We start from the raw sequence: 23,043 nt of genomic DNA, 5'->3' as shown, positions 1-23,043 counted from the left end.
CTCTATTATATTTACTCGCCACAAAAAAAATAAAAACTTGACTGTTTTGCCACGATTTATGCCACGGGAATTTATAATTTGTGGCGAAAATTTACCTGACCATAGGAAAAATTTCATTCAATGGCTTCAAAAGTTTATGCCACTGGACAACGTTTCCCGTTGCCAAAATTCTCTTGCGCCACGAATTAGGTTACAACCATGGCTAATAATCATTCTCGCCACAAACAATGTCACACCCGTGGCAAAATATGTTTTGCCACAATTTTATTTCGTGGCTAAGATCTTTTTAAAATTGTGTGTTACTGCTTGTATAACATTTGCTTTAAGTTAACAAAATATCTCTATAACAGGGCAAAATTAAGGAGATTCGAGATATGAAATCACACACTACATTACTCCGCCTAAATAGTAAGTTATTTGAATTGCTCATTCGAGGATTCAAATGGGACAAACGATTAAGATCAGTGCCACTTTCGAGTGCTTGGACAGAATTTGCAGACTTGAAAAAAGGGAACGAGTGGCTACGCAAAATATGAGTTTTGGAAGAGAAATATTGCATTTCTATGATATTAAAGGCGTCCAAAACCCAGCTAGGAGGGTCGGAAGAAAGGGGAAGGATGAAGATGTGTTAGATGTCAACTTTGTTGTAGATATGAAAAGCGATCCCTTAATCATCACAGAGCAACCTATCCCCCTTCTCGATGATTTGCCTGAGTGTTACAGATTGATTTTCGAGGAAAGATCGAGAATTCATATACCATTTGAGCGGTAATGATTACCTCGTATCCGATTTCAGAGATGACATAGGGAGTTTGCTAGCATGCAATTTATCTCTACTAGGATACTATAGTCCTCAATCATTAGATCTGGAATATGGCACTCTGAAACAGTTAGGGATTGTACCTATAGAGCATTTTCCGACGGATATGGATGATAGACAACGTCACCCTGAAATCAATCTTTGGGACTAGAATTCCCACAAGGGGAAATGCTCCATAAGAGTTCTCTTTAACAACGAGTTCAATGCACTCAGGAAAAGTTATTATGAGTCAGAAGAAGAGTATATTGCATCCTTAAGCTATTGTGTGAAATGGGAAGCAGGGGGAGGGAAGAGCGGTTCTTTCTTTTCGAAAACCCTTGATGATAGTCTTATCATCAAGGAGTTATAGAGAGTTGAGGTGGATTGGTTCCTGGAGGAGTTTGGGCCAGCTTATTTCCAGCACATGAGTAACCAACCAACAAGTAGCCTTGCCAAGATATTTGGCATATATGAGGTAATTTCTGAACTTTTCATTCCTTCCCCTCTGGATTTGGATTGTTGCTTCTCTGTTTCTGGTTTTATCTTTATTTATCTTGGCACATAAAAAAATGAGTATGATGTATGTTTGGCTTGGGTAGGTTACTATCAAACCAAAGGATTCGAGAGATACAAAACAATGTGTGATGGTCATGCAAAATCTGAGTTTTGGAAAAGACATGTGGAGATTCTATGATATTAAAGGCGTCCAAAACCCAGCTAGGAAGGTCGAAAGAAAAGGGAAAGGTGAAGTTGTCTTAGACGTCAACTTTGTTGAAGACATGAAAATGGATCCCTTAATCATCAAAGATCATTCCTTGGAGATGTTAAGACAAGCAGTTGAAAAGGATACTACCTTTCTCATGGTAAGTCACCTACTAATCTGATTGATATTGATTCTTGCATTTTTTAGACTATCCCCAAGCAGTGGTCGCGCTAATTAGGTCGCGACCCGATTTTACTCTTAATCCCACCTTATTAACCTTGACCCATTTTTACCTCTCAAGCAGAAGGTTGCGACCTATGTCATCAAACCAATTATTTTTCACCTTCCAACCCTTTTTGTTTTGTTTATAACCAATGATAATGTGACACCTATTGGGTCACCAATTGACCTAATAAGGTCAAAGCAACCAAAGAGGTCACAAATTGACCTCTTTCACCAAAAGGTCACAAAGAGGTCACGTTAATCTCGTGCTTAATTGTTGATTAAGGCGACCCAACAAGGTCACGACCTCCCTCGTGACCTTGCTTGGGGATGGTAATATCAAGCTCATATTGATTCTTGCATTTTAATATCAAGCTTTAGTTGTAGTAATATTGAAATGTATATGCCTGTGTGTGTCAGGACATGAGTGTGATGGATTACTCGCTTTTGATGTGTGTTGACAAGAACAACAGAAAATTGTATTACGGAGTGATAGACTACGTCAGAAGATATACATGGGAAAAAAATTGGAGACCTGATGAGTTCCCATTTTTGGTTAATTTCACCACTCTTCTCTATGCATATTTCCCGACTATACTCGGTTTTTGACCCCTTTTAGCCCCATTTTGTATCTTTAGCCCCGTACTATGAACCATATGTTCCTCACTGCAGGTTTTGCAGAAGGAAGAGGGCTAAGGGAGCTAGCTATGGATTTTTAAAGGCATGCATAGAGAAGAAGAGTGAAGAGAAGAGAAGCAGGACTCCCGGCCGATCGGCCGGCAGCCGGTCCACCGGCTGAGAGTCCCACTATACTTGCATTGAAGATTGAAGAGCTGAAGGAAGACTCCAAGCCGGCCTGGCGGCAGCCGGTCAACCGGCTGGAAGTCCCTCTCTGGAGCCGGTCCAGAGCCGGCGGCCGGTCCACCGGCTCACCACACCTGACGATTTAATTTGCACCAAAAAGTTTCAGCGGGTTTTGCGCCGGTGGTCAGCCGGCGGCCGGTCGACTGGCTCGGACTCCTTTTCCCCGCATTTTGAACTTCCTTGTAATTTTTGACCTAAAGGATTATAAACTATAAATACCCATCCTTAATTCATTTACCACACACAACCCTAGATCTGAAAACTTTCCTTAATTATTGTAATCTTTCCTTAATCAAGCTTTAATCTTTCCATAATTATTATTAATTACTTAGTAAAATGAGTTAGTATTAGTAATTATCAATTGTTTACACTTGGTTTTTGGGGATTGTATTGAGAGATTTTGGAGGATTTCCTTCATTTATTCAATCAAAGCAATCATCTTTACTCTTGTTGGTACATCTCTTCTCTTATTTACTTGCTTAATCAATTGTTTACATTTTATTTTGCCTTTTATAATTGTTGAATCTTTACCATGTCTTCTCTTTTTGTTATTGGTTCTTCTCTATTTGTTTGTTTGAACAATTTTGATATGAGTGAATAGTAATCCTTCTAGGGTTTAGGGGGAGTCTAAATGGGATTATTGGGCATGATACTTTGATTATTTTGAGTCTTTGGTGAAATATTTGTCTTTCTTAGTATTGCATACAAGGTGTTTGATGAATTGTGTGAGTGAGAACTTGTGCTTTTTGTCTTAGTTGCTTAATTCCTCCATTAAATGAGAGTTTGTGGTGGTCTTGTTGCATGCTTAGGACTTGTTGCATGCTTAGGATGGTGTGTTGCTCAATGAGAGTTGGTAATCACCTTTAGGATAATCAAAAGATTGATTTGCATCCTAGGATAAATCCTCACCATTGACTCCTTTAATCGACTTGTTTGCCTCTTAAACCCATTTGGATAAACCCGAAAACCCTAGCCTTTAATCAATCGTATACATTTCCTCTTAATTGCTTGCATTAGTTTCGACTAGTAGTTTAAACCAACTCACTTCATCTCATCTTTGACTAGACTAGACTCCTATTTAGACTAAGTAGAAACCCCTCCATCCTTGTGGTTCGACCCCGATTTACGCACAAAATTGGGTTATATTTTGTTGATGGTAAGAGACTTGACCCTACCGACTAATCTTACTCATCAAGACCCATTTTAAGACAAATAAGAATGTGGTGATTATGGTGAGTCCGACAGTGGTTTCGCCTGCTGATTACAAGAAAGGAATGAAGGATTTCATAGAATCCCAATTTTATGCTTTTATTTGGTAGTTGGTATTATGATGAGTACTTGGTATGGTAGTATGGTCGTTGGTTCATACTTGATATTAGTTGGGATTTATTTGGTATTTTTGTTGTATTTGACATTTCATTTTCGAACACAAGTTTTAATTTCAGGATTTAACTTATTCGATTTCAGCCTCAAATAACGAGTATTTAGCCCTTTTTTAATGATTATCCGAGATTCGAATAATGCTGGTTTATCGCATACCGACAACCCCAAATACCCTCATTTTCTTCTCAAATTTTGCGTGATCGCTTGAAACTTCTGTGTGATTTTAGGACAATTTTGTTCCGTGACCCTCTAATCTCGAAAAACCATGTTTTATACACTTCAAATTTAGCCGTACGGGAGGCCGTATGGGACACCTTTTCTTTTTCTCTTGAGTTTTCTATCAGGTGTCCGAGGTTATTTCAGGATTTAACTTATTCGATTTCAGCCTCAAATAACGAGTATTAATCCCTTTTTCATGATTAACCGAGGTTCGACGAATGTTTGTTTATCACATACCGACATTCCCAAATGTTTTTCGTTTCTCCTAAAATTATGTGTGGCCGCTTTATCTGACCCGAGGAACTTTCTGGGTGATTTCCGGAGAATTTTGTTCCGAGACCCCGGAATATCGAAAAACTGAGTATTATACACTTTAAATTAAGCCGTTCTGGAGGTCGTACGGGATCCTGTTTATTTTTCTCCTTGTTTTTCTATCAGGTGTCCCAGGTCATTTAAGGATTTAACTTATTATTTTAGCCTCAAATAACGAGTAATAATAAATTTTTCATGATTATCCGACATTCGAAGATTGTTGGTTTATCGCATACCGGCAACCACAAAAATCATCCGTTTCATCTCAAATTTTTTATGGCCGCTTTATATGACCAGAGGAGTTTTCTATGTTATTTCCATAGAATTTTGTTCCGAGACCCTAAAACCCCGAGAAATCGTGTACTATACACTTCAAAGTGAGCCATTCGGGAGGTCGCACCAGCCCCTATTTATTTTCACCTTATTTTTGTATCAGGTGTCGAGGTCATTTCTGGATTGAACTTATTCGATTTCAGCCTCAAATATCGAGTACTAAACAATTTTCACGATTATCCAAGATTCGATAAATGTTGGTTTATCACATACTGCACCCCAAAATGGCCTATGTTTCTCCTCAAATTTTTTGTGGCCGCTTTATATGACCCGAGGAACTTTATGTGTGATTTTCATAAAATTTAGTTCCGAGAACTTAAAATCCCAAAAAATCGTGTACTATACATTTCAAATTGAGTCGTTCAGGAGGTCCTACCGGACCCTATTTCTTTTTCTCTTGGTTTTATATCAGGTATCCGAGGTCATCTCAAGATTTAACATATTCGATTTCAGCCTCAAATAACGAGTATTAATCCCTTTTTCACGATTATTCGAGGTTCAATGAATGATGGTTTATCGCATACCGACATCCCGAAAAGATCTTCGTTTCTTCTCAAATTTTGTGTGGCCGCTTTATCTTACCTGAGGAATTTCTTGGGTGATTTCAGGAGAGAATTTTGTTCTGAGACCCCAGAATCTCGAAAAACCGTGTATTATACACTTCAAATTATGCCGCTCGGGAGGTTGTACCGGATCCTGTTTTTTCTCTCCTTGTTTTTCTATCAGGTGTCCCAGGTCATTTAAGGATTTAAATTATTCGATTTTAGCCTCAAATAACGAGTATTAAATAATTTTCATGATTATCCGAGGTTCGACAATTTCTGGTTTATCGCACACCGACACCCACAAATGTCCTTAGTTTTCCTCAAATTTATTATGGCCGATTTCTATGACCGGAGGAACTTTCTGTGTTATTTCCGGAGAATTTTGTTCTAAGACCCTGAAATGCCGAAAAACCATGTATTATACACTTTTGAGCCGTTCGGGAGGTCGTACCGGCCTCTGTTTAATTTTCACCTTATTTTTCTATCAGGTGTCTGAGGTCTTTTCAAGATTTAACTTATTCGATTTCAGCCTCAAATACAGAGTAGTAATCAATTTTCACAAATATCTGAGATTCGATGAATGCTTGTTTATCCCATACTGCCCCCCCTCAATGGCCTCTGTTTTTCTCAAATTTTGTGTGGCCGCTTTATCTGACCCGAGGAACTTTATGTGTGATTTTCGAAAAATTTTGTTCCGAGACCTTAGAATCTCAAAAAACCGAGTATAATAACTTTCAAATTGATCTGTTCACTCGTTCGGGAGGTTATACCAGACCTATTTCTTTTTCTCTTGGTTTTTCTATCAGGTGTCCGAGGTCATCTCAGGATTTAACTTATTCGATTTTCAGCCTCAAAACGAGTATTAATCCTTTCTTCACGATTATCTGTGGTTCCATGGATGCTGGTTTATTGCAACTGACACACCCTGATGTCCTCCGTTTATCTTCAAATTTTGTGTGGCCGCATTATCTGACCCGAGGAACTTTCGTTGTGGTTTTCCGGAGAGTTTCGTTCTAAGACCCTATAAACCCAAAAAACCCTGTATTATAAACTTCAAATTAAGTCGTTCAGGAAGTCGTACCGGACCCTGTTTTTTTTTCTCCTGGTTTTTTATCAGGTGTCCGAGGACATTTCAGGATTTAACTTATTCGATTACAACCTCAAATAACGAGTATTAATCCATTTTTCACGATAATCCGAGGTTCGACGATTGCTGGTTTATCACATACCGGCACCCAAATGTCCTCCGTTTCTAGTCAGATTTTGTATGGCCGCTATATCTGACTCGAGGAACTTTCTGTCTTATTTCCAGAGAATTTTTTTCCAAGACCCTGAAATCCCGAAAAACCGTGTATTATAAATTTCAAATTGAGTCATTCGGAAGGTCGTACCGGAACCTGTTTCTTTTTCTCCTGGTTTTTCAATCAGGTGTCTGAGGTCATTACAATAATGAAGTTATCGATGTCAACCTCAAATAATAAGTATTAATCCTTTTTTCACGATTATCCGAGATTCCACGAACGCTCTGGTTTATCGCGTACCGACGCCCACAAATGTACTCCGTTTCTCCTCAAATTTTGTGTGGCCACTTTATCTGACCCGATGAACTTTATCTGTGATTTAAGAAGAATTTTGTTCCGTGACTCTGGAATCTCGAAAAACCGTGTATTATACACTTCAATTGAGCCGTTCGAGAGGCCGTACCAGACCCTGTTTCTTTTTCTCTTGGTTTTTCTATCAGGTGTCCGACGTCATTTAAGGATTTAACTTATTTGATTTCAGCCTCAATTAACGAGTATTTATTCCTTTTTCACGATTATCCAAGGTTCCAAGAATGCTGGTTTATTGCATACCGACACCCTCAAATATCCTTCGTTTTGTCCTCCAATTTTGTGTGACCTATTTATTTGATCTAAGAAACATTGTGTGTGATTTCCGGACAATTATGTTCCGAGACCCAGTAATCTCGAAAAACCGTGTATTATATACTTCAAATTGAGTCGTACGAGACCCTGTTTTTTTTCTCTTGGTTTTTCTATCAGTTGTCTGAGGTCATTTCAGAATTTAACTTATTCGATTTTAGTCTCAAATAACGAGTATTTATCCCTTTTTCACGAGTATCCAAGGTTCCAAGAATGCTGGTTTATTGCATACCGACACCTCTAAATATCCTCCGTTTCTCCTCCAATTTTGTGTGGCCGATTTATCTGACCCGAGAAACTTTCGGTGTGATTTTTGGACAATTTTGTTCCGAGACCCAGTAATCTCGAAAAAACGAGTATTATATACTTCAAATTGAGTCGTACGGGACCCTGTTTCTTTTTCTCTTGATTTTTTTATTAGTTCTCCGAGGTCATCTCAGGATTTAACTTATTCGATTTCAGCCTGAAATAACGAGTATTAATCCCTATTTCACGATTATCCGAGGTTCCACGAATGCTGGTTTATCGCGTACCGACAACCCCAAATGCCCTCCGTTTCTTCTCAAATTTTGTGTGGCTGCTTTATCTGACCCGAGGAACTTTCTCTTTAATTTCCGGAGAATTTTATTCCGTGACCCAGGAATCTTGAAAAACCGTGTATTATACACTTCAAATTGAGCCGTTCGGGAGGTCGTACCTGACCCTGTTTATTTTTCTCTTTGTTTTTCTATCAGGTGTCCGACGTCACTTTAGGATTTAACTTATTCGATTTCAGCCTCAAATAACGAGTATTTATCACTTTTTCACGATTATCCGAGGTTCCAAGAATGTTGGTTTATTGCATAGCGACACCTCCAAATATAATCCTTTTATCCTCAAATTTGGTGTGGCCGCTTTATCTGACCCGAGAAACATTCTGTGTGATTTCCCGACAATTTTGTTCCAAGACCCAGTAATCTCGAAAAACCGTGTATTATATACTTCAAATTGAGCCGTATGGGAGGTCGTACGGGACCCTGTTTCTTTTTCTCTTGGTTTTTCTATCAGGTGTCCGAGCTCATTTATGGATTTAACTTATTCGATTTCAGCCTCAAATAACGAGTATTAATCTCTTTTTCACGATTATACGAGGTTCCACGAATGCTGGTTTATTGCATGCCGACACCCTCAAATTTTGTGTGGCCGCTTTGTGTGACCAGGAGAACTTTCGATGTGGTTTCTAGCAAGTTTCACTCCAAGAACCTATAAACCCAAAAAACCGTGTATTATACACTTCAAATTAAGCCGTTCAGGAGGTCGTACCGGACCATGTTTCTTTTTTTCCCGGTTTTTCTATAACGTGTCCGAGGTAATTCATGGATTTAACATAATAGATTTCAGCGTCAAATAACGAGTATTAATCCATTTTTCACGATAATCCACGGTTCGACAAATGCTGGTTTGTCGCTTACCGACACCCCCAAATGTCCTTCGTTTTCCCTCAAATTTTGTGCCGCCGCTCTATCTGACCCGATGAACCTTGTATTATAAATTTCAAAGAGTCGTTCGGGAGGTCGTACACTCGTACCGGACCTTGTTTCTTTTTCTCCTAGTTTTTCTATTAGGTGTCCGAGGTCATTTAAGAATTTAAGTTATTCGATTTCAGCCTCAAATAACGAGTATTAATCCTTTTTTCAAAATAATCCGAGATTCCACGAATGCTGGTTTATCGCGTACCGACACCCCCAAATGTCCTCCGTTTCTCCTCAAATTTTGTGTGGCTGCTTTATCTGACACGAGGAACTTTCTTTGTGATTTCCGGAGAATTTCGTTTCGTGACCCTACAATCTCGAAAAACCGTGTATTATACACTTTAAATTGAGCCGTTCGGGAGGTCGTACAAGACCCTGTTTCTTTTTCTCTTGGTTTTCTATAAGATGTCTGAGGTCATTTTAGGATTTAACTTATTCGATTTCAACCTGAAATAACGAGTATTAATCACTTTTTCACGATTATCCGAGGTTCCACGAATGCTGGTTTATCGCGTATCGACACCCCCCAAATGTCCTCTGTTTCTCCTCAAATTTTGTGTGGCCGCTTTATCTGACCCATGCAACTTTCTCTGTGATTTTCGGAGAATTTCGTTCCAAGTCCCTGGATTCTCGAAAAACCGTGTATTATACAATTCAAATTGAGCCGTTCAGGAGGTCGTACCGGGCCCTGTTTATTTTTCTCATTGTTTTTATATCAGGTGTCCGAGGTCATTTCTGGATTTACCTTATTCGATTTCAGCCTCAAATAACGAGTATCAATCAATTTTTCATGATTATCCGAGATTAGATGATTGTTTGTTTATCGCATACTAGCACCCCCAAATGACCTCCATTTATCCTCAAATTTTGTGTGGCCGCTTTATCTGAGCCGAGAAACTTTATGTGTGATTTTCGGAGACTTTTGTTCCGAGATCTTGGAATCCCGAAAAACTGTGTATTATACATTTCAAATTGAGACGTTCGGGAGGTCGTACCGGACCCTATTTCATTTTATCTTGGTTTTTCTATTAGTGTCCGAGGTCATTTCAGGATTTAACTTATTCAATTTCAGCCTTAAATAACGAGTGTTAATCCATTTTTCACGATTATCCGAGGTTCCAAGGATGTTGGTTTATTTCATACAGACACACCCAAATGTCCTCCGTTTGTCCTCATATTTTGTGTGTCCGCTTTATCTAACTTGAGAAACTTTCGTTGTAGTTTCCGGAGAGTTTTGTTCCGAGACCCTATAAACCCAAAAAAAAACGGATATTATATACACTTCAAATTAAGCCGTTCGGGAGGTCGTACCTGACCCTGTTTTTTTTCTCCTGGTTTTTTATTAGGTGTCCGAGGACGTTTCAGGATTTAACTTATTCGATTACAGCTTCAATTAACGAGTACTAATCAATTTTTCACGATTATCTGAGGTTCGACGATTGCTGGTTTATTGCATATCGGCACCCCTAAATGTTCTTCGTTTCTCGTCAAATTTTGTATGACCGCTTTATCTGACCCAATGAACTTTCTGTCTTATTTCCGGAGAATTTTGTTCCGAAACCCTGAAATCCCGAAAAAATCGTGTATTATAAATTTCAAATTGAGTCGTTCATGAGGTCGTACCAGACCTTTTTTTTCTCCTGGTTTTTCTATCAGGTGTCCAAGGTCATTTTAGAATTTAACTTATTCGATTTCAACCTCAAATAATGAGTATGTATCCCTTCTTCACCATTATCCGAGGTTCCAAGAATGTTGTTTTATCGCATACCAACACCCCCAAATATCCTCCGTTTCTTCTCAAATTTTTTGTGGCCGCTTAATCTGACACGGGAAACTTTCTATGTGATTTCTGGACTATTTTTTCCTATACTCTGTTATCTCGAAAAACGTGTATTATACACGTCAAATTGAGCCGTACGGGAGGTCGTACGGGACCCTATTTCTTTTTGACTAAATTTAACTAAATTGTAGAATCTTCTATAAAACCATTTTGACTAAATTTAACAAAACATTTTACCAAGTTCTCACGTTCTATCCCGTGGTATAATACGTACTTACATAGTACTCCCTCCGTCCCGGTTAAATATTTGTGCGCTAGACCTGTGAAACGGGTCAAACAGGCGGGTTACGGGTTCAGTTATTTCGGTTTCGGGTAAAATACGGGTCGGGTCTATTTCGGATTTGAAAAATACGGGTTTATACGGGTTTTGGGTCGGGATTTAGGGTCAGATTGACGCCTTTTTTAAAAAAATCATTTTCTTCAATTTTACCTATAAACACATAATTATTCATAAATTTTTATTATTATCTAATTTAACATATGATATTAGTAAGATAAAACATTTTTGCTTAATATTTTTAATATCACACCGTTATACGAACGGGTCGATATGGGTTTTGGGTCGTGTTCGGGTAAAAAAACGGGTCGATCAACATCTCTGTTTTATCATTTTTTAAAACTTCTTTTAAATCGTAATTCCGACTACTTATACATTTTTTTCTCCTCTTGCTCGTCTTAGTCAACTTAACTGTCACCATCCTCGCCATCACCACCTTGAATTGTCATCATCATCATTACCCTCACTAACTCGCTAAGTACGGCAGTGAGACTCAAATAAGATGACAATGATGACGTGAAATGTGATCCGAGGTGATGAGGTGGCAATGCTGAAGCGGAGTGCGGTTACACGTAATACGATGAAAGTGACGGTGTGGGACACACTTCGAAGTGATAACGTGGTATGTGATCGAGGTGATCACGTGGCAGTGATGACATGGATTGTGGTTCGATGTAACACGGTGACAGTAATTGTGTGGCACACACTTCAAGGTGATGACATGGCATGTCACCTTAAATGATGACACGGCAGTGCTGACGTAAAATACATGCATTTTTTATTTAATAATTACTCCCTTTGTCTCGGATTATTTGTTGTTTTTTTTCATATTGGTGGGTTGTCTCAGTGAGTTGCTGTCCTTTCTATTTTAAGAATAAACTTGATGAACAATTTGATCATTCACACTCAATTTGTTCTATTTGTCATTTACTCATTTAGTAATTGACCCATTTTTTCTTTTCTTGGTCTTTGTCTCAAACCAAAGGAAAATAATTAACCGGGGCAGAAATAGTAATATTTACAACTTTCTAAAAGAAATTAATTCCGGAATGAACCAAACAAGCTCTCATAATGCTATAATTATACAAAGTCATCAAACATCAAAGCTTTAAAGATTTTGTACTATAAAATGGCCAATAAAGAAAATGACCCGGCCGGGCAAAGTAACTTGACTCGAAACAAACGTACTCAAACCAATAATATACTCGGTGTCGGACACATAGGGCTGTCAAAAGTTTGAGAGGTTCGGTTCAAAAAAAAAAAATTCCTTATATTCTATTTCGTACATAGAAAAATATATGTATTTTTTTTTTTTAGTATGACACTCTAACATAGTTTTTTTTGTCTAAACCATCCGGTAATCCGAACCACATTCGGCCGACTAATTCGGATTTCGGGGCGTGTCCAAGGATTACGGTATTTAAACCCCTCCCAATCGCAGTTGTGGGGGATCGATCCATGCACTCCTTACCAGAAGCCTTATTTGCCCCAACGTTACCATCACGTCAACCAACGATTGGTATGACACTCTAACATAGTAACATGGACATTTATTAGGTAACAAATTTGTCAATTTTTGTTAAAATTTCACTAGCTAAATCTGTAATCTTTTAAACTTGTTATTAAACAGTTTGCAGACTCAATATGTATAATAATACTCCATTATTCATCCCATACAAACACTATACATATCCGATCAAATAATCCGTTTGCAGACTCAATATGTATAATACTCCATTAGTCATTTTGAATCGGGTCACTTAGGAGTCGGGTTTTTCCGGGTCGAGTGTTCTCGGGTCGGGTCAATTCGGGTCAAGCAAGTTTCGGTCTGGGTCACCCTTATTGAGTTGGGTCATTCAGATCGGGTTAGCTTTGTCAGGTCTAATTTTGTTATCCGAATTGACCCGTACTTCACTTAATTGTGGGAAAATAATTAAATCGAGTTAAAATTTAGTATTAACTCAAAATAATTAATTTATTTTATTTATTCGGTTCATTAATAAATTTAGTATTAATTTGGCTTACAAATATGCTTGAAATAATGCTAAAATTGATACTCATATAATGTGTGTTCTTGCTGCTAAATTTACAAAAGGCACAAATCGGTCTTATAGGCTAATCATAAAGCGCCATAAATAAATACGATAGCTAACTTGCTAAACAGCTTCAGTTGAATTCTCGAGTGCCATTGCGCCCACAAAGCGATAACCATGCGAGAGTATCCACCAGAAGAACAGCTTTGGTCCATACAAGGAACATCTGAGGAAGGGGCACCAAGATAGCAAAAATATTATGACGAGTGTCCTTGTAGTAAAGTACCAGAATTTAAACTCGAGAATACGGTTAACAAAGGAGGTAAAGTCATGGGAGGATAATTTATGGGCGAAAAAAGCTTCAATACGAGACTGAGAATCAATGAGTCGACCATTAGGAGTCAGGCGCGTTGTGTGAAACCCGTCAGAAGCGTAGCTTACACAGAGCATCCCGGGAAACAGGTAACTGATAAGGCGATCCAAAAAAGAAAATCCGGCTAAGAAAGTAATGACGCAGTGGGCTTGATCAAAGTATAATATCCGAATCGCGTGAAGAAGAGCAATAACAGTTGTTATACTCCATCTAATCACTTGATTTGGCTCACCCCTTATCGAGTAATCTTCTGCTATTCTTCCTTTATCTTTTGGTTTCCGCTCCGCCTCTATCTGATACCATATCTTTACCAATCCAGACATGACTGCTAAACTGCTAAACTGCAATTACAATTACTCAATTTAATCCCAAGTAAACAATAATTAAATTAAAAAAAAAAAAATATTGCTGTTTGAGGATAGAAACTGACCTTGTCGTCCGAGAAAGAAAGGCAACTGGGAGTATGTTTTGACAGGCAGTTTGAGTTGCTTTGTTTTTTTGGTTCCCCTAAGATTAAAATAATCCAATGCCTTTTATAAGCATAAGCAAGCCCCTTCATTCGTTCCTCCTAAGTCCTATCTCAGTCTCACCCATTTATCGGATAACCGATTTGCATTCGAATTCGGAATCAGATTCGGATTCGGATTCGGATTTGGAATACTCTATCATATTCATAATAAACTTTCATATTTCCTTTTTTCATTTATATACAACTAGTTTTAAACCCGTGCAAAGCAAAATTGTACGGGTATGTATTTGGGCCAGTATTAATATTCTTGGATGAATGTTCACAATTAGTAATGTCGTATTATAAAATTTTTCAAACAACAAATGAAAAAAGGATAAAGATAAATATTGAAAATATTGAATATATGTATTTAAATATTAATAAAAAAATAAAGCAGGAGTACAGTTCGTAATGTCAGATAGCGGTTCTCGGGGAGTTGACATTGATTGTTGCGTATTTTCTGTAATCACCAAGTTTCTTTTTGGTATCGGAACACCTATATTCGTCAAGCATAAAGGCAGAGACGGATTATGTCACGTTATGTTTTAATGTACTTTTTGAAATCGTAAACTACATGGACCGTATGTAAACAAATCCTGAACAAACATTTCAGGCCATACAGTATGGAAATAAAGTTAAAATTTTAGAGATTTATGAGAAATAAAAATTTAAAAAAAATAAAAAAAAAATGGACACAGTATGGAATTTCATAGATATAATAAGAAGTCTTACGTGACTACAACTCTACAAGGCACATATAGAAAAACAGATTAATATTATGATATACGGAGTACTCCGTATATATTAGACCCAATGGCCCTAATTTATATATACTCCCTATGTACTTCATGTCCTCCTAAAATCTCCAAATCAATCAAGTTCTCCAACATCAAAACCCTAATAATGGCAAAATTGGCACCCAATTGCTAGGGTTCACTGCTCAAATTAAAGTACTTCTTCTCCTTCTTCTTTTAGTTGTGCGTTTTTTTTTATTGAATTGACATTTATTTAGGTTTTTTATTTGTTATTTATAATTATTTTGCTGAATTTTTCAAATTCTAATACCGTATATATAATTGTTCATTGATTCATCAACGTTTTAAGCATAAGTTATCTTCTGATATTATTGCGAGTTGAATTGTTGATTATAAGCCATCATGAAGCGGGTTTTGTGTAAAAAGTTAGTCTTGTTTAAGACAGTTTTACATAAAATTATTGAAACTAGATAAATTGATATTTTTGCGTTACTAGTTTGCTCCCATTGAAACTTGTCGCCTCCGATCCATAACGTCAAATTCTGGTTCTGCCATTAATATCTGTTTTATTTTGCTTTTTTGTAGTATTTTGACGGATAATTTCTTGAAGTTACAATAATGCGGGTAAAAATCCATGACAACCCCGACCAAAGACGACCAACATCCATTTTTCACGTTAAATTCTTCTTAAAACACGTTGATCGCCGGGATAAGAACACTTCATCATATCCCATCGACCCTAACAATGAAGAATTATCGTGGAAAGCGATTGCGCGGGCCTTGGGGTATTGCCTATCCCTTTCGAACGATACGATCCAAAAAGTGATTAAGAAGGTTCAATCCTACATTTACTGGCATCGACGACCGACATGGCTAGTCGTGTTTGTTAATAATGTCGTAGTGACCCAAGAATTATTATTATTTTGGTATCGTATGCATGGTCACGCGCTCTATATGGTGAAGACTATAAAAGAATTGTCCTTAAAAAGGATAACCTTTGAAAAATACATGAATCTCAAGAGTATAACCTTTAAAGAATACATGAATATCAAGGATAAGGATAAGGATAAGGATAAGGATAAGGATAAGGATAAGGATAAGGATAAGGATAAGGATAAGGATAAGGATGATGATGACGAGTATTGTTGTTCAATTTGCCTAGAGAATTTCGGGGAGGAGCAAAAGACCGGTATTGGTAAGGTGACGTGTAACATGTTTTCGATTTGCTTAGAGTATTTCTCTAAGCAGAAGGACGCAACGTTAATGTGCACGCCTTGCAACCACGTCTTTCATGAACATTGTATTCTTAAGTGGTCGCGGGTTTCTTCAAATTGTCCGGTTTGCAGGCATGGTGATTAACCACGTCTTTCATGATCACTGTTTTGCAGCTTATTGACGCAATTCGGGTGTTCGCGTTGCTTATTGATGATATTGTTGATTTTAGTTTAAAGTTTCAGTCTGTTATTTAGTTATATGTAAGTCGTATTAATAATTGCGTAGCTCCACGTATTCAAGGCTAAGTCATATGGGAGAATGGTTTACCACCTTCTGTGAATGTTACTTAATTTGTTAATCCAAAGTCAAATTGTCCGGTTTGCAGGGATGGTGGACGACGGCGGGTTCAAGATTGGTTGTGATTAGCTAATGTGAAAAATCCGTCGTCCTTTATATTGTTAATCAAATAAGCTAGCTGATATAAAATGCTACGCAAGATAGCATATGCGAAAAAAAAACTAGATTAGTTGTACCGTTATTATTTATTAACATTATAGCATCCTTTTCCTTGGATTCACTTCCTGTGAAACTGATTCCACAGCTTGAAACATTCAAACTGAAATCGACATGAATCCTCCGATCATCAATGAATGTGTTGTCCATCTGAAAAAAATGGGGTTTTCTATGTGATATCCTTGTGTTTTTTCGAATTTTATGTGGCTACCCCTAAATTTGACCAAACAAACCCTTATAATACTATATATATAATTAACCCTAATTATTATACAAAGTCATCAATTAAGTTTGACCAAACAAACCCTTATAATACTATAGTTATTATACAATGTCATCAAAGCTTTGAAGATTTGTACTATAAAATGGCCAATAAAGAAAATGACCCGGTCGGGCAAAGTAACTTGACTCGAAACGAACGTACTCAAACCAATAATATACTCGAAACGATCCAGTAAAAGCACATTTCGAAGTGTCGGCCACATAGGGCCGTCAAAAGTTTGAGAGGTCCGGTTCCAAAAAAAAGTGTTAAGAGTTTTTTTTTTTTTTTTTGGTGTAAATCGGAGTGTCCACCGTCGACAACAGTGTATAATCCCCTCGCCGCGCGTGCTCTCATGAAGAGGTAAACGGTTGGCCAAAGAGTTTGCTTCATTCCCATGGGTAGGGATCAGACCCCTGCACTCTAACATGGACATTTAGGTAACAAATTTTTCAATTTTTATTAAAATTTCACAAGCGAAATCTGTAACCTTTTAAACTTGTTATTAAACAGTTCGCAAACTCAATATGTATGTATATATACTCCATTATTCATCCTAAACAAACATTATACATATCCGATCAAATAATCTGTTTACAAGGTCCACTCTCGATGAGAGATTATAAGCTCGATGGTGGGAGTATATGATTCCACATTACAACATGCATACCACTAATCCATCACTACTAGCTAGTTACCATCATAAACACATCACTAATTAATATTTCAATTCTAATAGAGAAAGTTTGAAAAAGATTAGATCACCTATTAAAATGCACAAATTTTCATTTATAACTAACGCTTTTGTCACAAGCTTGTGATCTCTTACAAAATGCAAGTGGAAGAGCAAATAGGGAAGCAAGTGGGAGAGAGTTTGTGACTGTCACAAGAAAGACTTATTGATTAAAATGTAGTATAAGTCCTTCTAAGTTTAACTATCTCTTTCTATAAAATTTAAGTCTAATCCACTATTCTTGAATTATTTAAATTTGTAAGACCATTCTAATTTCCTTTGTTTATTACTTGTAACAAAAGATCGTTTCTCCCAAATTTTAGTGTAGAAGGGCTTAAAATGACTTTTAAACCTCATAAAATAAAAATTAACAGTAAACCAGGCACATAAGCTATATCATAAGGTCATTATACACTTTAAAATAGACTTATTTGAGAATTTGTAGAACAAGTGTGTTATGACTTACGAGTGATAAGAGTATATATATTTTCACAAATACTATTATACAAGCTGTTGTACAAGATCATTGTACAACCATAACAACTCTAAGCGAGCTTATGCATGTGTATTTTTTCCGAGCTTTTATAATTTTTGATTTATATTTAAATTTTTTGATGTCAAAATAAAATCTAGATGAGTTTATATATACCCTATTCGTGAATTTCATTATAATTTTTTTAAAATTAATACTTTTATAATGGAGCTCAAATTCTTTCAAATAAAGCTTGTAATGTATAAGTTTAACCTCAATAATACATTATAAAGCTCAGATTCTTTTCTATACAATCAACACAACTGATTGTATAGTCTACTTACTGGTACACAAGATCTCTATTTTGGAAAGGATACATTATATTGTGTTTTGATGTTTTCTTTATTTTTTGAAAACTTTTTTGGGACTCTACTCGTTGTAGGTCTCCGGATTTTAACCCCTTATTGCTAATAAAAAAAAGTCTACTTACTGACACATTTTCATCTGACGTTATGACCATCGTTTTTTCATTCGCAAAAGTCATAAATTGAACTCCCGACCACTTGTTTAAGAGATGAGAACCCTTACCAGTCACACCAACCCACTTTAGTACCATCTTATGTATTTTATTCCTTGACAACAGAAGTTAATTAGCTTAAGTGGTAAGAGCGCTCTTACCCTAGAGAGGTTAAATTTTCGCCCACAACATAGTGTGTTCATTTAAAAAAAAAAATTACGACTTTGTTTATCCAAAGTCAATTTACAAGCACGTTCATTCTATAAACATCCATGAAAGCATCCTCGTAGATTTGGTATATACGAGTGAAAAATTGTAGAATCTTCTCAAACCATTTTGACTAAATTTAACAAAACAACATTTTACCAAGTCCTAAACAATTCGTGCGCACGTTCTATCTCGTGGTATAATACGTACTTACTTAGTAATAAACTCCTAGAATCATCATTAGTGGTTCTCCAAGTCAAGTATATGATTTAAAATCTAAATTGACTTAATCAAGCTCAATTTGCACCAAATTAACCCAATTTGAAATCACTCAAACCGTCACTAAATTGATCTAGAGCGCCCGAAATGACTAATTATAAATCACGCTTAATATTATAGTATATAAAACGATATTTATTTGATCACCACCTTTTAACAAATGACCGAAAAAACCTCAACCTCGAGTTATCTATGTCAGAGAATGACCAGGGTTAAAGTGACTCCACTCACATTGGTCGTACTAAAATAACCAAATAATCATACTCAAAATAACCCAATGAAAACATATTTGAAATAATCGAACTTAAAATATTTAACACACTCAAATAACCCAATTTAAACCAACTTTATTCTTATCCGATCGATCAAATAATCCGTTTACCACATCTACTTTCAATGATATATCCAATTTGACTCCACATTACGACATTCATCCCACTCATGTTTCACTAGTGAGTAGTTACAATCATAAACACATCACTAATTAATATATCCTCTCTCTCTATAAAAGTCTACTCGAATTATTTTAAATTTATTTTATTTGTAAGACCATTCTAGTTTTCTTTGTTTATTACTTATGAATGTTTCTAAATTATTAATCTTATATAAAGCCCCAATGAGCATCACATCACTTAAGTCAACTATTAGTTTTTCAGTTGGAAAATAACTTTCACATCTAATATAAAATATCAAAATTATTTGGAAAACCCTAATTAAAGTCTCCATGTAGATCCACCAATCCGTACATAATTGCATCTTTTATCTTGGTATATCATCCGATATAGTCTGAATTCGTACTGAATAGGACCACTAGGACGTTAGAGCTCTTTCTCGTAAGTTTTAACACCGCTTGCATTCACAGAGCTTGAACTCGAACTCTATATCTCTGATTAAACTAGAACAACCTCCTACATAATTGCATCTTAATCTTAAAGTTTGGTTAAATCAACATATAACAGTCTTATACGAAATAATAGCTTATATGCCTTATAAAAAGAACAATAGATTTGAGTCATATAAACTAATATTACGCAAATAAATGTACGTTTTAAAATTGTCTTATTTAAGAATTTTTGTAACTATAGTATCATTGTATACATTATGTCGGGGGTCGTATGATAACACCAAATATGAAACATACATTATAAGAAATGTTTTGAGTGACAAAGTACATTCTGGGGTGACGTTATGAGTTTATAACTGTCCTATATGTTTTAGAGAAAAAGGATAGTACATCGAATGTAGTACATCATACTTAATAACTTTTTGAGTTTTTGTGTATTTTTTTTTCGAGTACTGTAGAGTTTATAAATTACATTTTAGTTTTATAATGTTAAAAATCAAATTTTTTTGAGCTTATATGTAATTTTTTTGAGTTATAATTTAATTTTTTGAGATGAAAGTTTAAATACATAAACTCAAAAACTTTAAATTAAAACTCAAAATTTTTAGATTAAAATTCAAAAACTTTATCTTAATGCTCAAAAATTATACCATTTGATGTATTACATCAGAGGTATAATCCACTTACTATATATTTTATTACTTTGTCTATCCAAAGTCAATTTATCCAAGCATGTTCTTTCTATAAACATCCATGAATTTGCATCTTCCTAGATTCACCAACAACATTCCTCCTTACATGTCTTCCTAACACTAATTCCTACTACATTATCACCAAACCACATTCCTAATCCTAATCTTAATTCAAAAATGCCCTCCAAGAAAGTTTATCAATTACTAGAAAGCAATAATGAAAAACAAGATAATATTATTAGAAATTATTTATCTAATATATCCTTATTTATCTTCATAACATGTTGTATTCTAAGCCTATTTCTACTCACATTAATTCCTTCCTTCATTTTTCCAAATGATAATAGATGTATAATCCCTAATATCGCGATAAGTGAGGAAAACCATTGTGAAGGCAAGTACATTTATGTCTTGGATCTTCCAAGCAAATACAATCAAGATTTCCTCGAAAATTGTAGCATTCTAAACCCGTTCTTCAATGAATGTAAGGTTCTTACAAACTCGGGTCTTGGTCCTAAACTAACTTTCTCCAATGAGACCGTCTTCTCGGGTGATAATTGGTTTGAAACAGATCAATTTTCATTAGAAGTTATAATTCATAATAGAATAAAGCAATATAAATGCTTAACAAATGATTCTTCCCATGCAAATGCCATATTTGTACCTTTCTACTCTGGCCTAGATGTAGGAAGGTACTTATGGAGTTCAAATATTACCCTACGAGACGAGACGTCCATGGATTTAGCCAAGTACCTTGTACAAAAACCCGAGTGGAAAAGATTTGGAGGTCGAGATCATTTCCTAATTGCCGGTAGAATAACATGGGATTTCGGTAGAAGATCAGATAATACATCAACTCCTGAAGGATGGGGAAATCATCTTCTCGACCTCCCAGAGTTTCGGAACATGACTACTTTATTGCTCGAGGCAAGCCCTACGAGCAAATCCGAAATGGGTATACCATACCCGACTTATTTCCACCCTTCAAGTGGAAATGAAGTCGTAAATTGGCAAGAAAAAATGAGGGAGAAACCGCGGCCTCATTTATATTCCTTTGCTGGTGCACCAAGGCCTTACATGAAAGACTCCCTAAGGAATGTCATTATCGACCAATGCCTCGCTTCCAGAGCGAGGCATTGCGAATTTTTACATGTTAATTTAAGTGTTACCCCCGAAAATATAATGAATTTATTCCAAAAGTCGGATTTTTGCTTACAACCTCCAGGGGATTCATATACTAGAAAATCAACATTCGACACAATCTTAGCCGGGTGTATACCGGTTTTATTTCATCCAGGTTCGGCTTATGTCCATTATATATGGCATTTACCTAAGGATTATTCGCGGTATTCCGTGTTTATTCCAATGGATGAGGTCATGGAAGGGAAGGTGTCAATTGAGAAGATATTGTTAAAAATTCCAAAGGAGAAGATTAGGGCAATGAGAGAAGAGGTGATTAAGCTAATTCCGAGGATTGTTTACGCTAATCCGAATTCAGACGTAGACGATTTGGAAGATGCATTTGATGTGTTGGTACAGGGTGTTTTGAGCAGAGTAGAGAAGCTTAAAAGGGAAATAAATGAAGGTAAGAATGCAACAAGTGAAAGTGTTGTTCCTGATACACTTGCTTGGAAATACAAGTTTTTTGGAGATTTGGAGAATAAAGATTGGGATAAATACTTTGGTTTTTTGTAACATGTCCAAACTCCGTCGTATCCGTTTTAAGGTTAAAACAGGTCAGGTAGTATTAGGTCATATAGATAGATGAGACAAGTTTATTGTCATTCTTTAGGCATTTGACTTTCTGTCTCATCTATCTATCTATATGACATGTTTCATATTTAAGGCAGATATATCCGTCTTAAACAAGAATTTGTGAAACTCCAAAGGGCTTTCACAAATTTGTCTCGGTTCTCGATCAGCTTGACGATTAGTAGAGGCTAAAGTTTTTAATTTATTTTTAAGTCATTCGCTAAAGTTTTTAATTTATTTTTCGGCTTGTATTATTTCTTTTACCGGGTTGCAATTGATTCTTTATTATAGACGACGAAGCCCAAATTTATTTTATTATTTGTAATTTTATTGTTGATTAGTTGAATGATGAATATTTCAATGGTGAAAGTTTATTTCTCTTAATGAGTCAAAAATGAAGATTGGTGACTCAATTGTAAAGTTTGAATAGATTGTTTCATGAATGTGATCTATGTGTCTATGTTACAAGAATGCTCTTTTTCTTTAGCTATTTTTACATACTTTATTACTTTCCATGGTAAAATATACGGAATACATGAATACTAAAATCGCATTCATGTCAGTCGACTTCAGATCATTTTCGAATTAAGACTTTGTTATTGTTATTGTCGTCATGCTTCCTTTGTGTTAGTTAACAAAGGCGCACCATCGATCCATACAAATATAAGCAGAGAATTAAACATGCAACATATAGTCCACGACTCCTCGGTCTTTACCCGTAGGGCCGTATGTAAACACCTCATTCATCGACTCTTGTGCTTGTAAAGCGGTTTTTTTTTCTTCTGTAAGGCCGTTTTACACAAAATTTGTATAAAAAAAAATATTCGTTTTACAATTTTTTTATGTAAGGACGGCTTACCTAAGAATTTGTATTACGAAGTACCCGTGTATTATAATAGTCTCTTATTTTGAATGGTATTTGACAATGACTCAAGCAATTTGGAAATGTAGTTAATCCCAA

At 36.1% G+C, this 23,043-nt stretch overlaps 1 protein-coding gene and 1 long non-coding RNA gene across 2 annotated transcripts; one reads left to right on the top strand and one right to left on the bottom strand.

The window, feature by feature from the left end:
- Positions 1 to 12,963: 12,963 nt before the first annotated feature.
- Positions 12,964 to 13,844, bottom strand: LOC141590834 (uncharacterized). The gene is made up of 2 exons (XR_012520511.1): positions 13,767 to 13,844; positions 12,964 to 13,677 (listed from the first exon to the last, which is right to left on the bottom strand). It is a non-coding gene; the product is annotated as an uncharacterized LOC141590834 (long non-coding RNA).
- Positions 13,845 to 20,507: 6,663 nt separating this feature from the next.
- LOC141593172 (putative xyloglucan galactosyltransferase GT11) lies at positions 20,508 to 22,025 on the top strand. Its single transcript, XM_074414124.1, has one exon. It carries the CDS (start codon positions 20,508 to 20,510, stop codon positions 22,023 to 22,025), a length of 1,518 nt encoding a protein of 505 aa, XP_074270225.1.
- The last annotated feature ends 1,018 nt before the right edge of the window (positions 22,026 to 23,043 follow it).

Source organism: Silene latifolia, chromosome 7 (genome assembly GCF_048544455.1).
Source record: "Silene latifolia isolate original U9 population chromosome 7, ASM4854445v1, whole genome shotgun sequence".
Lineage (NCBI taxonomy): Eukaryota > Viridiplantae > Streptophyta > Magnoliopsida > Caryophyllales > Caryophyllaceae > Silene > Silene latifolia.
Note: the sequence above shows the minus strand (reverse complement) of the source record. Positions and strands in the feature narration are given on the sequence as shown.

Coding starts and splice junctions, on each gene's coding strand:
- LOC141593172 (XM_074414124.1), top strand. CDS start 20,508: ATGCCCTCCAAGAAAGTTTATCAATTACTAGAAAGCAATAATGAAAAA.